The sequence below is a fragment of the Scyliorhinus torazame genome, chromosome 13, assembly GCF_047496885.1.
Source record: "Scyliorhinus torazame isolate Kashiwa2021f chromosome 13, sScyTor2.1, whole genome shotgun sequence".
Lineage (NCBI taxonomy): Eukaryota > Metazoa > Chordata > Chondrichthyes > Carcharhiniformes > Scyliorhinidae > Scyliorhinus > Scyliorhinus torazame.
The window spans coordinates 196,552,102-196,568,156 of NC_092719.1; the positions used below are offsets into that span (position 1 = coordinate 196,552,102).

General features: G+C 47.9%; 1 protein-coding gene across 5 annotated transcripts in view; it reads right to left on the bottom strand.

Annotated features, from left to right (window-relative positions):
* Positions 1 to 16,055, bottom strand: part of tada3l (transcriptional adaptor 3 (NGG1 homolog, yeast)-like) — a 69,379-nt gene that overhangs the window by 11,682 nt on the left and 41,642 nt on the right. For 2 of the 5 annotated variants that reach the window (XM_072472775.1, XM_072472776.1), the window contains exons 2-5: positions 13,439 to 13,675; positions 4,484 to 4,734; positions 3,572 to 3,677; positions 1,597 to 1,738 (exon numbers count right to left, since the gene is read on the bottom strand). In XM_072472775.1, the coding sequence (XP_072328876.1) occupies positions 1,597 to 1,738; positions 3,572 to 3,677; positions 4,484 to 4,734; positions 13,439 to 13,645 (706 nt within the window). In that variant the 5' untranslated portion in view covers positions 13,646 to 13,675. The other 3 variants (XM_072472771.1, XM_072472773.1, XM_072472772.1) reach the window with 3 other exon arrangements.

Consider the following 16,055-nt stretch of genomic DNA (forward strand, 5'->3'; position numbering starts at 1 on the left):
ATTGCTTTCTGTGGACTTTTGCTCTGTGCAAATTGCTGCCACGTTTCTTACGCTATGACAGGGACTGCATTTCAAAAAGCACTTGATTGGCTGGAAAGTGCTGTGGGGAATCCAGTGGTTATGAAAGGCACTATGTAAATGCAAAACAAGGAAGGGCAGCAGACACATGAGAAAAGCACCACCTGGAGGTTCCCCTGCAAGTCACTCACCACCCTGACTTGGAAATATATCGCCATTCCTTCACTGTCGCTGGGCCAAAATCCTGAAACACCCTGCTAACAGCACTGTGGTTGTACCTACACCACATGGACTACAGCGGTTCAAGAGAGCAGCTCGCCATCACCTTCTCAAGGGCAATTAGGGATGGAACAATAAATGCTGGCTTAGCGAGTGACACCCACATCCCATGAATGAATAAGAAAAAACAAATTCTTCAGTGCTACAGATCAAAAGCTAGACGGTGGGATTAGACTGCAAAACTCTTTTTTTGACCACCACATACACAATGGGGTTCTTTCAGTGTTGTAAATCTTTCTATGCTCTCTGTTAAGCATCTCTATTGAATCTCCACTTAACCATCTCTGCTCATTAGAAACATTCTAGTAAATCCCTTTCCAAAGCTATCATGTTCTTCCCAAAGTGTGGGGCCCACAATTAGACACCAGACCCCAGTTAGGGCCAAACTAGTGTTTTATACAGGTTTAGATTTGGTGCTAAATGCCTTGGTTTATAAAGCCCAGAAAACCATAAGTTTTATTGCTTAAATCAATGCTGCCACCTTCAATGATTTGTGCACAGATATCCCAATTCTTGCAACCCTTTCAAAATTGTATCATTTAGCATAAATGTGATACTTAGCAAGAGTCGGCACAGCATGAGGAAGGGTACAGAGATGAAGTGTGGTGAGGCTCTGGAGAGATGCAGAGATATGGATAATAATTTAACTATCTGTATGGGGAATCAATGTAAGTGAACAAGAAGGGGTAATGGGTGAATGAGACACATTGCAGGACAGGATATCATTGGCGCAGTCTTAGACAGTTTAGAGTTGAGGCAGAATCACTTAAGATGGTGGATGAGATTATCTGGCCGCCCTGCGGAGAGTTTCTCAGTGGTGGGATCTTCCTGGTCCTGCCGCGGTCAGTGGGATTTCCGACTGAATACCCGTACACCGTGGGGAAACCCATGGCGGGCTGCGCCATCAGTGGGACCAAGATCCCACCGGTGTGAACAGCTGGAAGATCTTGCCCTCAACTTTTTCCTAATTAGGAATTGAGGGGGAAAACAGAAAAAGCTTGGATAACGAGATTTGAAGGGTGACGCTGGTTGCCAGTAACTGGGTTGGGAATTATGTCAATCCCTGCTCAGTTCGTGGCAGTCAGCCAGATGCAGTCAGATGTATCAAGCAGAGTTTGGTGAGTTGGTAGGCCCGACAAGATAATTTTCCAGGAGACCATTTTAAAAACCAAACATGAATTGAATTCCCAGCAAGGAATTCAATAAACAGAGAAAGGAGAAGGACTGAGAAGCATGCTACTATTAAAGGTCCAAAATGCAATCCTGTGGTTTTATTTGAATGGAGGGCCCTTCATTCACCTTTTGAGTCAAGTTCAGTTAAAGCTCCCAGCATTCCTTTCTTCTTCTCTGCAGCAGCCGCAGCACGGGCACCTTCCTTCTGTTCCTCAAGGAGGTCCTCCTGCGCCCAACGCTGGGAATAATGCTTCCCTAGCGGAGGGATCTGTGTAGAAAGGAATTCAATGAAAAATGATTGAGATAAAAACAGAAGGGCTCGAATGTTAGTGACTCGCACTCCGGCAGAACATGTGCACAGCTGAGCCATTCCTCCTCAACCAACGTCATTCTTCTCTTGATCACAGCAGCACAGTGGTAAGTACGGGCCTTGGATGGCTGTCTGTGTGGAGTTTGAACGTTCTCCCTGTGCCTGCGCGGGTTTTCTCTGGATTTCCAGTTTCCTCTCACAGTTCAAAGATGTGCAGGTTAGCTGGATTGGCCATGATCAATGCACAGGGTTACGGGGATAGGGCGGGAAAGTGGATCTAGGTAGAGGGTCAATGCAGACTCAATGGGCCAAATGGCCTGGTTCTGCAAGGTAGGGAATCTATGGATTATGGTTTCGCTCTGTCATTCAAGATAATAATAATCTTTAACAATAATAATCGTTATTGTAGGCTTACATTAACACTGCAATGAAGTTACCGCAAAAAGCCCCTAGTCGCCACACTCCAGCGGGTACACGGGGGGAATATTCAGAATGTCCAAATTACCAAACAGCACATCATTCAGGACTTGTGGGAGGAAACTGGAGCACCCGGCGGAAATCCACGCAGACACGGGGAGTCCGTGCAGACACTGCACAGTGACCCAGCCAGGAATCGAACCTGGGACCCTGGCGCTGTGAAGCAACGGTGCTAACCACTGTGCTACCGAGCCACCCTAACACCTCTTACCATATGTTTCGTGTTCAGCTATGCTGTTTCACTCTGGCTACTTCTCTAATAACTACTTGGTTGCCTCATTTTCTCTCCTCCCTTGCCAAATATAATTCAAGAAGAATTATAATCGACAGTGGTGGGTTCTAACACCAAGAGTCCAGATTAGAGATTGGGGGGGGAGCAAGTACTCCTAACTTCCCTGTATATCATGGCATCATAAGGTATGTTCACTGGGAGTTTACTTGAGGTGGTGTGGAGGGGAATGTGGGCACTTCTTATTCCATGCTCTACCTCAGCTTTTAGCTCACAGTGGCTTCAACAGGGCCTGTCACCAGGATTCCAGCCTGCCTTCATCAGATAGGAATGGCGGCAAAAGGCGAGACACCATCTTTTATTTTGTTTTGATGCTTATTTAAAATTTTGGGGGTTGGTTTTTGGGGTGTAAAGCGAGTGGAAGCGGAGGATAACCATATCATTAATAGATGCTAAATCCAGTTCCCTTTTGTTGAGCTGATTCCATCATCAGCAACCAAAAATGAAAGAAGAATGAAAAAAGCAAGTAAAAGAGAGATTAATAATAACGATTTATAATCACTTTTAATCCAACAGTGGGAATTTGATTGTCAAGCACTTACATATGGCCCCATACATCTGGACCGCCCAAGCTCTTACTCTGGAGTGCTCAATAGTGCGGCTAATCCTCTGCCCAATAATTTTTATTTTTTGCCTTTTTTAAAATTTAGAATACCCAATTATTATTTTTTTCCAATTAAAGGGCAATTTAGCGTGGCCAATCCACCTAACCTGCACATCTTTTGGGTTGTGGGGGTGAAACCCACGCAGACATGGGGAGAAGGTGCAAACTCCACACGGACAGTGACCCAGGGCCGGGATTCGAACCCGGGTCCTCAGCGCTGTAGTCCCAGTGCTATCCACTGCGCCACCATGCGGCCCTCTTGGCCCAATAGTAGCTATGCCTCACAAACACATGTCTACCCTCATACCACATATATAAACCTTCCTCATCCTTCCCTCAAAGTGTATCTCGCCAAAAGCCTCTTTCAATACCGCTTTTGCCCAACGACCCTCTCTTTGCTGGATTTACATTGGTCATTCACCTTGTAATACTCTGCCTCATCTTCGGGAGGTTTCAGTAGGTCCTCAAGCACACGGATCTCCTCATTGGTGATGTCGGCACAGTATGGTTCTACCGATGCCCAAAACCTGCAGCGGAAGAGGCTAAGTTACTTATAACTTACTGCTGTCATCCAGTAATTGTGAAGCTGTTGTCCGAAAGGTTACTCAAAAATGGGCACGCAGCATCTCAAGGTCTTTAGATCCTAAACAGAGATTATTTTAACTTCTGTTTCAATCACTGATAAAGTCAAATTGAACAGCCGTATGGAGTTGTGTCACCCGTCCATGTGTCTACTACATGTCCATCTGATTAAAGGCAGCAATGAACAGTGAAAGGAACTACTGCAGGAAAATTGTGAGCAATGGCTCGTGGAATTGAATTAATTTGCATTAAAGTAAAATAGGATAAGAGCACATAATCCACATCTCAAAATGGTTAAGACCTGAATGATGTAGACACAAGTCATTTAACTGAAAAGATGGTTGCAGAATTGCAGGATTTCACTATAGCCTTAAGGGAGACAAGGATTCAGAATACAAGTGCATATTCTCCTCCTGCTGGCCACATCTGAGCAACTAGATTGTAATATAAAATGCAATGCGCGGGCCATCAATCCCAACACCTTGGAGGGGTTGGAAGCAATTTCAGACTTTCACTTGTTGCAATTATTCCTTGTGCTTGCTCACCACCCTCAGGAGATGAAATAATTTGGGCAGAGAGAAAGAGATTGTATAAACAGTAGACAGCTTGATGGAGTGTAGATATAGCACTGTTTCCTCCTGCGACATGTTCCAAATCAGAATGAAAGAAAGTTAAGCCTTTCCTAACCTGCAGTCCCAATCTGACAAAGATACAGGACGGAACATGTGCTACGAGTATAGTGCGATCCTACCTGTTAGGGGCATCATTCTTTGGAATTCTGGGAACATCTAAGGGATCATCTGTAAATTCATATTCCTGTATTTTGGGCTGCAAGTTTTTCGATTTGGGGCGTCCAGGGCCCGGTCCAGTTCCATGACTGCCTTTCCCATCGATTTTCTGCTTCTTAGGTTTTCCGTGTTTCTGTGGCGCTCCATGTTCGTGCTCCTTCCCAAATTTTAATAGCCTCTTATCTCCCTTTTTATCCTGCCAGTCAGTGAGGATCTGAAATTAACAGTTTAAAGGCTCTTGAAAGGAAATGAAAATGTATCAACAGACATTCATGACTTGGGTTCAAATGCACTCCCAACTTAGTTCCCTCAGTCAGAGAACACAGGTGTAGGAACGAGAGCTTTCACAGTGGTGAAATTGGGTGTGCTTCTCTGAAGCTGGTTAAAGGTTCAGAGTGAGCATTTTAAAAATTATTCGGCCATGTGGGCATCACCGGGCGGGCCAGCATTTATTTGCCATTCCTGAGGGCAATTAAGAGTCAACCACATTGCTGTGGGCCAGACCAGGTAAGGACAACAGATTTTCTTCCCTAAAAGACATTAGTGAACCAGATGGGTTTTTACAACAATTGACAATGGTTTCGTGGTCATCAAATTTTTATTGAATTCAATTTACCACCTGCCAGGGCGGGATTTGAACTCGGATCCCCAGAGCATGGCTCTGGGTCTGAATTACTAGTCCAGCAACAATGCCACTACGCCACTGCCTCCTTACCGTTCATCGCCCTGGTTAAAGTAACGATTCCAAACAGTACAAACAACTTCATTCTGAGGGTTGTGCAGGGGGCAGAGAGGTTAAGACAAGTGCTCCATCCACCTACTTCCCAAAAATGTTAAATGTTTGGCTTTACTATGCAAAACCAGAGGCAAATAGGAATAAGAAAAGGTATCTGCATACCTACGTTGCCCTTTTATTTCGGTCCAAGATTAGAGTGTGATGAATGTAGGAGATTTTAATATAGATTCCATTACGTATCTGTTGCAGTAATATTTTTTTAAATCCTGGTTTGGCATACAGGTGTCAGCAAAAGGGGCAATTAAGGTATCGTAAAAGTGAGTTAATCATTCATTCCACCATGTACTTGTTTACAAAGAGATGCCAAATGGAACTTTGTTTTGATTGTTGGAGATTCCCTGGAGTGTAAATAATTTAGACATTGGGCGAAATTCTCCATTTGCGAGACCAAGTGTTGACACCGGTACTGAATTACGTGCAGTTTGCATTCTCCTTGGGGCTCTATTTATAGAGAAATTTATGACTTGCTAATGGCCCAGTACTTTGCCCAAGTGAATCTAGAGCAACTCTCATTCCCATAGGCGTCAGATTCCACACACACTCTTAGTCCAGCCAAGAAGATGGCTTAGAGGAGAGGCCACCCCCTGTTTAGGATGCTAGAAGCAGTGGAGCAGAGGAGGCACACCCTCTTCCCCAGGGTGGGCAGGAGGCTCCAGCCTGCCATCATCAACCGGGCCTGGGCGGAGTTGGCCAAGGCAATCATTACTGCCAGCCTCACCAGGCAGACAGGCAAGCAGTGCCGAAAAAAAGATGAATGACCTCCTCAGGGCAGCTTAGGTGAGCCACCACCTCTGGTTCCCCTGACATCACTCCTGTCCCTCGCTCCTCACATCACACCCCCACTCCCGTAGAAGCCAATCAGCACACACTTGCACACACATTTGCTTGCATCTCCCTCACAGCACCCCCTGCACCAAACTCCAACCTGTATCACCCTCTTTGGCCAGGTGCCTTGCACACACATGCCACCAGCTAGAGACCCCCCGCCCCCCTGTGTAACTCACCTCAATGCATCTCACCATGTCCTTTATGGGTCCCCTAGGAAAAGAGAGGAGCAGGAGTAGACAGGAGGGGGTGTCCCACACCTCAGGGTTCTAACCGCCACAGAGCAGAGGGTGAAGGAGTTAGCCAGGGAGGTGCAGGAGAGGGCTATCTCCGAGGCGAAGGTCAGCATCCGTCAATGCAGAGTGATGCCCCAATAGCTAGTGAGTCACCCCTCTCCCGCAGACCACTCCTTCCCAAGATCTCACTTGTCTTGTCTTTTGTTTTGCAGGATCACCAATAAACCAGGCCGGCCTGTTTGGGGTACCTCACCCCCAGCATCCCCCCAGCATCCGCCCCCCCCGCCCCCCGATTACCAGTCCAATGAAGACATCGACTTCTCGCCACTGCGGTCACCTGAACCCTCCACCATCCCAGCTACTAGCTACTATCACCTCGGTGGGTCATTGTAGTGAAGAGGCTCTTGGGTCACCTTCTTATGCTGCAGCACATCGGGTGGAGATAGGGACAGCCAAGGGAACACACAGTCGGAGGGCTACCTGATCCCAGGAAGCAGCAGCAGTCCAGACAGGTATCGCGTATCTGGAAAGCATGATCCTGTCACTGGCGGAGGTGCAGACACCGAGCCAGGATCTATAGGAGGGGAATCAGCAACATTCCAGCCACTGCAGGTGCAGCTGGAGGTGTCCAAATGCCTTCAGGTGCAGTAGATTGTGCCGACAATGCGTAGTACCCAGGCCAACACTGAACGGTGCCATCTGCGGTGGAAGTCCTGGGTCAAAAAGTGACAGCAATGGGTCATGTGTCCAAGGCTTGGGGTACACCGTGTGGTCGATAGCTGAGGCTCCAGACAGGGAAGCCCAGTCACAGGCAGCCATGTACCGGGCCCACATGGACATTGCTGCCGTGCTCCAGAGCTTGGCCCAGTGACAAAGGGTCATGGCTGGGCCCCGTGGGATGGAATGACCAGCACACATGCATGGATGACCCGAGTGGACCGTGGAATGTAATCCTGAAGGCAGGAGTCAGACTTTGTCAAACGATGAGGCCCACCAGAGCTCTTCTCACAGCGAGTCGGCATCATCCTCTGTCCTGTGGACAAGACCCGCTACGGTAGCATTGTGGTTAGCACAATTGCTTCCCAGCTCCAGGGTCCCAGGTTCGATTCCCGGCTTGGGTCACTGTCTGTGCGGAGTCTGCACATCCTCCCAGTGTGTGCGTGGGTTTCCTCCGGGTGTTCCGGTTTCCTCCCACAGTCCAAAGATGTGCAGGTTAGGTGGATTGGCCATGTTAAATTGCCCTTAGTGTCCAAAAATTGCCCTTAGTGTTGGGTGGGGTTACTGGGTTATGGGGATAGGGTGGAGGTGTTGACCTTCGGTGGGGAGTTCTTTCCAAGAGCCGGTGCAGACTCGATGGGCCGAATGGCCTCCTTCTGCATTGTAAATTCTATGATACTGCCTGCCCAGGGCCAACACCCTGTAGTGATGCTGGTAGAACCCTCAGAGAGGGTGGGGGAGCTGGAGTGGTGGGATTCAGTAAAGGGAGGAGGGACAGGGAGGATGTGAGCAGCTATGGGAAAAGAGGCAACACGTGGAAGCGGATGGCGGGGGGGGGGTCTATCCTCGTCAGATGAGACCTGCCATTCTTTCTCCTTCTCCAACATGTCCGTCCTCTGTTGCGATTTGTGCAGGACACATCAGGCCAGCACAATGTCAGAGACCCTCCTGGGGCTATATTGGAGCACCCCACCTAAGTGGTCCAGGCATCGGAAGTGCATTTTGAGAAGGCCAATGCACCGCTCAATGGCACGCCTGGTTGCTGCATGAGCGTCGTTATAACAGGAACCTGTGTCCGTCATTAGCCAAGAACTCAGCAGGTAATCCTTGTCGCTCAAGAGCCAACCCCTCATCCGAGGAAGAGCCTCGAAGGCACCAGGAAACGATTAATGTGCCAGGATGTATGCGTTGTCTGGGTATCGGGTACAGGCGTGCATGATGTGCGGCTGGTGGTCACACACCAACTGCACATTCAGGGAGTATAACTCCCTCCGATTGATGAAAGGCATTTCCTGACGAGCCAGTGCCATCGATCACCCCCTGGAGTTAGGGCACGCCAGGGATGGCGGCAAATCCTGTTGCCCGGGCATCATGGTGTGCCTAGTGCAGACTTAAGTTTATATAGTCCGCTGCCCGGGCACATAGGGTATTCGCCACAGCATGGATGCATCTGTGTGCAGATGTCTGCGAGATCCCAGACAGGTCCCCGCTTGGTGCTGGAAAGACCCCGAGGCATTAAGGTTCAGGGTGACCATCACCTTGACAGCAACTGGGAGCAGGTATCCTCCTCCATACCCCCACGGTGACAGGTATGCCACCATCTGGTTTGGGGGGGGGGGCTGACAGGTATGCCACCATCTGGTTTGGGGGGCTGGTGGAACATATGGTATCTCTGTACACGGACGATTTATTGTTCTTTATATATATATATCTCAGAATATGATATCTATGATAACGGAACTTCTTCGAAGTTTTGGGTCTTTTTCAGGATATAAATTAAATCGGGAAAAGGGAATATTTTGTGATGTCGCGGCTGGGAGTGTGGGCTGAAGTGGGAGGGCTGCCATTTCACAGGGTGGCAACACACTTCAGGAATTTGGGGGTGCAGGTGGCGCGGGACTGGTTTCGGGGTGGGGGGGGGGGGATGCTGGCAATTAAAATGAATGTGTTGCCGCGCTTTCTCTTTCCTTTTCAGTGCCTGACGGACTTTTTGCCGAAGGCATTTTTTAAGGAAGTGGACAAGTCGATCACTTTGTTTATTTTGTGGGGGGGGGGACGGACGAGAGACAGGAGCCTCTGTTAGGAAGATGGTCTATGTAGGGGGTCAGGATTACGGCCGTTGGTAACAACGCCGCACTCAATGGCCCCGGGCAAGTACTCTGGGAGTCCAGTGGTGGTGGCAACACTGAATATTTGGAGGTAGTTGAGGCAGCATTTTAAGATGGGGACTGGATCAGGGGAGATAGCGATTTTATGGAACCATTGATTTGAGCCAGGGAGGCTGGATGGGAGGAGAGAGGGATCAGTGTTTTAAAAGATCTGTTCCTGGGGGGACGTTTTGCGAGGTTGGAAGAGTTGGGGGAGAAATATGGACTGCGACAAGGGCAAGGGTTTAGGTACCTGCAGTGCCGAGACTTTGCTAGAAAGGAGGTTCAGGGCTTCCCCCAAGCGCCAACTCCCTCATTGTTGGAAGAGGTATTGACAGCAGGGGGAAGGGAGAATGGGGTGGTGTCAGCGATCTACGGGCTGGATTTTGGGGAGGCTATGGAAGACTGTTTGTGGTGTGAGGTGCTCCGGAGGGTGAACGTCTCAAACTCATGCGCAAGGTTGGGGCTGATACTGTTGAAGTTCGTTTATAGGGCGTACCTCACGAGGGCGAGGCTGAGCCAACTCTTTGAGGGAGTTGAGGACGTATGTGAGCACAGTGGGAGGAGCCCTGCAAACTATGTACATATGTTTTGGTTCTGCCCGAAGCTGGAGAAGTATTGGAGGGAGGTTTTCAATGTCATCTCGGGGGTAATGCACATGAACTTGGAACCAGGGTCCCTAGAAGCCATTTTCGGGGTGTCGGACCGGCCCAGGCTGCAGGCGGGTGCGGGGTAGGTGTTTTTGCCTTCGTCTCGCTGATTGCCCAGAGGCGGGTCCTGTTGGGGTGGAGGTCAGTTTCTCCGCCCTATGCCTAGGCTTGGCGGGGGGACCTACTTGAATTTTTGACCCTTGAGGGGGTGAAATTTGAGCTGAGGGGGATGAAGGAGGGATTCTACAATTCATGGGGACTGTTTATTATGCACTTGTGAGAATTGGTTGCCATCGAACATTTGGGGGGGGGGGTTGGTTATTGTTGACTTTGATTACACTGTTTGCTGATTGATTGTTAATTTTGTTTTTTTACCTGGAATGTATGGGTGGCTGTATTGGTCTATATATTGAGCGGAGTGTTGTTTTTGTTTGGGGGATTATTATTGTATTTGTTTGTTATTTATTTGATGAAAATGTTGAAAATGAGGAGAATAAAGAGATTTTTTTTTTAAAAAGACAATAGTAGTGTGGTCATCATTAGACTTTTAATTCCAGAATTTTACCGAATTCAAATGTCACCACCTGCTGTGGTGGAATTGAAGACTGGGTCCCTAAAGTACCCAGAGTCTCTGGGTTACTAGTCCAGTGATAACACCACTATGCCACCACGTATATGAGATGTTATGTTATTAATAGAGACCAAATAATGGCATGTCTACGGTTTCCCTTTCAAGAGGTTCGCCCCTTTGTGAACATTGTGGTCCCCATCTCCCCTGTACGAATATCCCTTTAAGGGGCAGCACAGTGGCGCAGTGGGTTAGCCCTGCTGCCTCACGGCACCGAGGTTCCAGGTTCGATCCCGGCTCTGGGTCACTGTCCCTGTGGAGTTTGCACATTCTCCCCGTGTTTGCGTGGGTTTCACCCCCACAATCCAAAGATGTGCAGGGTCGGTGAATTTGCCACGCTAAATTGCCCCTTAATTGGAAAAAAAGAATTGGATATTCTAAATTTATAAAAAAAATTTAAAAGAATATCCCTTTAAGAACTTTGTTTCTCCTCCCCCCAACAATGTCACAGGGCTTGATCTCACTCATTCTTAAACGAGGGAAGGACCCGGAACATTGCGGGTCATACAGGCCGATTCCACTTTTAAACGTTAATGCCAAATTGCTACCTAAGATTATGGCCACAAGAATTGAGGATTGCGTCCCAGGGGTGATAGAGGAAGACCAGACTGGGTTTATTAAAGGCAGACAACTCAATACCAATGTCCGGAGACTTTTGAATATTATGATGCCCTCAGACGGAGGGGAGGCGGAGGTGGTAACAGCGATGGACGCAGAGAAAGCCTTTGACCGGGTAAAGTGGGAGTACCTGTGGGAAACGCTGGAGAGGTTCGGGTTTGGTGAGGGCTTTATTGGCTGGGTGAAATTGTTGTACCAGGCGCCTGTAGCAAGTGTATGAACAAACCGGCTGAGGTCGGGGTACTTCGAGCTTCACCGGGGAACGAGGCAGGGGTGTCCCCTCTCCCCGTTACTGTTTGCCTTAGCTATAGAACCGCTAGCCATGGTGCTGAGAGCCTCGAGGAACTGGCGGGGACTGGTTCGGGGGGGGTTGGAACATCGGATCTCGCTATACGCGGATGATGATTGGCTCCTGTACATTTCGGACCCTGTGGAGGGGATGGGGGTGGTTCTGTGGATCCTGAGGGATTTGGGTAGTTTTTCAGGGTACAAACTGAACATGGGAAAGAGCGAGTTGTTGTGATCCAGGCCAAGGGCAGGAGGAGAGACTGAAAGAGCTGCCGCTTAGGATGGTAGAGAAAAGTTTTCGTTACCTGGGTGTACAGGTGGCCAGGAAATGGGATGCCCTGCACAGGCTCAACCTGACCTGGTTGGTGGAGCAAATGGAAGGGGACTTTAAAAGGTGGGACATGCTCCCGCTGTCACTGGCAGGGAGGGTGCAGACCATGAAAACGACTGTCCTCCCCAGATTTTTGTTTGTCTTTCAGTGCCTCCCCATCTTCATCCCTAAGGCCTTTTTTAAGCGGGTGAGTAGGATCATTACGGGCGGCGTGGGAGCAGCTGGAGGCGGCGTCATGTAAAGGTACTAGTCTGGGAGCTTTGATAATGGCTCCTTTGCAGTTCTCGCCGACCCGTTACTCCACATGTCCTGTGGTGGCGGCGACACTGCGGATCTGGGGACAGTGGAGGAGGTACAAGAAGGTGGAGGGAGTGTCGGTCTGGACCCCGATATGGAACAACCACAGGTTTGTCCCGGGTAGGATGGATGGTGGGTTCCAGAACTGGCAGAGGGCAGGCACCAGAAGGATGGGAGATCTGTTCATAGACGGAAGCTTTCCCACTTTGAAGGCGCTAGAGGACAAATTTAATCTGCCGCCAGAAAACGCCTTTAAATATCTGCAAGTACGAGCCTTCCTGAAAAAACAGGTAGTGGCCTTTCCACCACTGCCGCCACTGAGGATACAGGACAGGGTGGTCTCCGGCACCTGGGTGGGGGAGGGGAAGGTGTCGGATATCTACCAGGAACTACAGGAGGCGGAGGAAACCCCGATGGAGGAGCTCAAGGGCAAGTGGGAGGAGGAGCTGGGTGAGGAGTTGGAGGCGGGTCTGTGGGCAGAGGTCCTGGACAGGGTTAATTCCTCCTCATCATGTGCCAGGCTCAGTCTGATTCAATTTAAGGTGGTCCACCAGGCACACATGACGGCAGCGAGAATGAGCAAGTTTTTTTGGGTAGAAGACAGTTGTATGACGTGCAAGGGCAGCCCTGCAAACCATGTCCACATGTTTTGGGCATGCCCGGAGCTTAGATAGTTCTGCCAAGGGTTCGCAAGGGCAATGTCCAAGGTGCTTAACACACGGGTGGTGCCGAGTCCAGAGATAGCGATGTTTGGAGTGTCAGAAGACCCGGAGTTCAGGGGGTGAAAGAGGCCGACGTCTTGGCCTTTGCCTCCCTAGTAGCCCGGAGACGGATTTTATTAATGTGGAGGGACTCGAAGCCCCCCCGAGTGTAGAGACTTTGGTTAACAACATGGCTGGGTTTCTCAGCCTCGAGAAAATAAAGTTTGCCTGAAGAGGGTCTACGCTAGAGTTCTCTCGGAGGTGGCAGCCGTTCATCGACTTTCTCGGGGAAAATTAAAATGTCAGCAGCAGCAATCCGTGGAGGTGGGGGGGTGAGTGCTTCATTGGGATGGTGTGGGAAGACTGAGTCGCTTGGGGTAATGTCTATTTAATTGTTAATGTATATTCTCTTTTTGCACTATGTTAATGTTCACTCTAGTTTGTTTTGTTATTATTGTTACTACTGTTTTATTATGAAAAATTCTGCAAAACCTTAATAAAAATACTTTTTTTTAAAAAAGAACGTTATTTCTTTTTCTGCTGGGAGCATGAAATTAATCAAATATTCAAGTCATTGTTTTGCAAACAAATTTTTTATGTGCAATATTCATAATCTGGCAGAAGAACTCTGGTCAGATAACACACAAACCAGTGGAGCCAAACAGGTTGCTGCACCATTCCTACCTGTGTTTCTGCCTCTAGGATACGCAATCGCCGGCTTGCCGAGGATAACAGTGTCTCCAGCTCCAGCTGTAATGTGTCCAGTTCCTCAATTCCAATTCCATCGTCCTCAGAACGCGAAAGCACAGCTGCATAACGGGGACACATCTTCACGTGGTCTACTGGCTTGAAGTCATGGAATTGCAGTGGGCAGTCTTTTAGTTCGCTCATCTTGAGCCAGTGGAAGGTTTTGTCTAAAATCTGCCACGAAAACCAACCAGACTCAAATTAAATACAGTATTTCTCATTAATAACTCATATAGCAGGTGAAAAACTGGTTATACACATGCAAGAAATAAATACTATTGTGAAAGATTCTTCAGCCTACCAGCGGAGCTGATGGCTTGCCAACAAATTGAAAATGCAGTAATTGAAATAAACTCTTCAAAATAATCCAAAAAGACCAGAGGATCAACAAGTATCCTTTGGCTCAAGGCCACTGTCTTGCTAAGTGATAGCATTATTAAAGTGAAGTTCCATTAAAAATACATTAGAAATGCCACCAATTTTGTTTTCTGTTTACTCCAGTAAACCTGTTTATTTGCAGAGTATTGTATCACTTACTTCAATTGGGCTTTCTTGTCAGTAGTTATATATACTAAACCAGTTTACCACTTTCTTTCATTACAAAGAACAAAGAAATGTACAGCACAGGAACAGGCCCTTCGGCCCTCCAAGCCCGTGCCAACCATGCTGCCCGATTAAACTACAATCTTCTACACTTCCTGGATCCGTATCCCTCTATTCCCATCCTATTCATGTATTTGTCAAGATGCCCCTTAAATGTCACTATCGTCCCTGCTTCTACCACCTCCTCCGGTAGCGAGTTCCAGGCACTAACTACCCTCTGTGTAAAAAACTTGCCTCGTACATCTACATCTCATTGACCCGAGATGTGCGTGCTAGCTCTAAGGTGCTTACGACCTCAGGTTGCCAGTGGCTCAAGATTTGCCTGCCTTCTGTTTCAGACCAATCATTCCTTTGTTTCAAGCCGACCATTCCATTACTTTACCTTCGGGATCTTTTCCATTGAAACAATTAATTCCATTTTTGTTTTTTAGTGATTTCTTGTGCTCATCAAAGGATGGAGATTGGAGCACTTTTTGCTATTGCAGGCACGCAATGTCAGCCTCTGATACACAGATCAAGTTTAGCACAGACTATTGCAGAACCAATTTCCCTTTACTCCAACAGTGTGTTAGAACATAGAAAAATACAGCACAGAACAGGCCCTTCGGCCCACGATGTTGTGCCAAACTTTTGTTCTAGTTACAATATACACACCTCGTGACCTCTGACTAACACATACAATTTTGTATTTTTGCCATTAAGCATGGGATTTGGACTGGTCAACCCATTTCACGTCGGATCCTTACAGTAAGCTTTCAAACTATTAGACTAGGTTAGATTTAAGGCAGGTTAAAGGAGAGTGTTAACCTATTCCACCACCCAAAAATACCTATTATTTAAAAATCAGCAGAACAAATGAAAAGTCAGGAACTCTCATCGAACCAAAAGCAAAATGAAAAACATTGTGTAAACATCAGATTAAAGTTAGAAACAAATTGCAAGCACAATAAAAAGCAGCAAATAATTCAGAAACAAGACTAGACTGTTTAAAAAAAATTAATGAGTTTGTTGCATAAAAATCGTGTGGAGATGTAAAATCACATTCGGTATTCATCTTCTAGCAAGGGATAACACCCATTCCAGACTTCTCAGCTGTTAATGACAGGAGCAGTACTGTTTCCCCTGTCCTACTTACTATCTATCTAACTTACAGAATAAGTCACCATCAGATACAGGAAGGATGGGGCATTAATGCAGCTGCAAGATTAGTTTTGTGTCAAAAAGCCCAATTTACAATTCCATCTCCCAAATACGCCTTGTGCTTGCCAGGGGTGAGTAACAGTGCTGTTCCCCTGGTCTTAACCATTAGATTCCAACATCTGAAATAAAGCCCTTTTTAAAAAAGAAAAATCCAGAATGCGCCCACCCCCGCAGTGACTGAGGCAAAAAACTACCTCTGATTTCAAGCTGCAGTGCAATGAGGAGCAGCAACTATGGGTTGCATTGAGGTAGCTAAGGGAACAGTCAGAGAGTTGGTTGCCAGGTCCTGGTATCCCTCACATTTTCACCCAGACTTTGTTACATTTACCTGGGAACAGGCTCCATCAGCAGCTTTACCACTGCTGAGGGGGAAGGAGGGGCGCCTGGCACACAGTCAATCACTTTCCCCGCACACAGGCAGCCATCCACCCTTTCACCCTCATCCTTTTCCAATTGTTTTACTATCAATATAGGAAACGTACCCAACAGAGAGCAAAATCGCCCGAACGGCGCACCATTCATCGGTCTCCCCACCTCGTCTCCCCCCCCGCCCACTCCCACCTGGTGGTACAGCCCACGTCCTTTTCCGGCGCTTCGGACCAACCCACGGTCGCACGCAGAGGAGGGGGGACAATAAACAAAACGGTGCTCGAAATCTGCCTGAGGTGTCAAGAAGCTAAAATGTTAGACCAAAACAAATAAAAAATTGTAATTGCATCTGCTGAAGCAGACCACAAGTGGTATTAACATA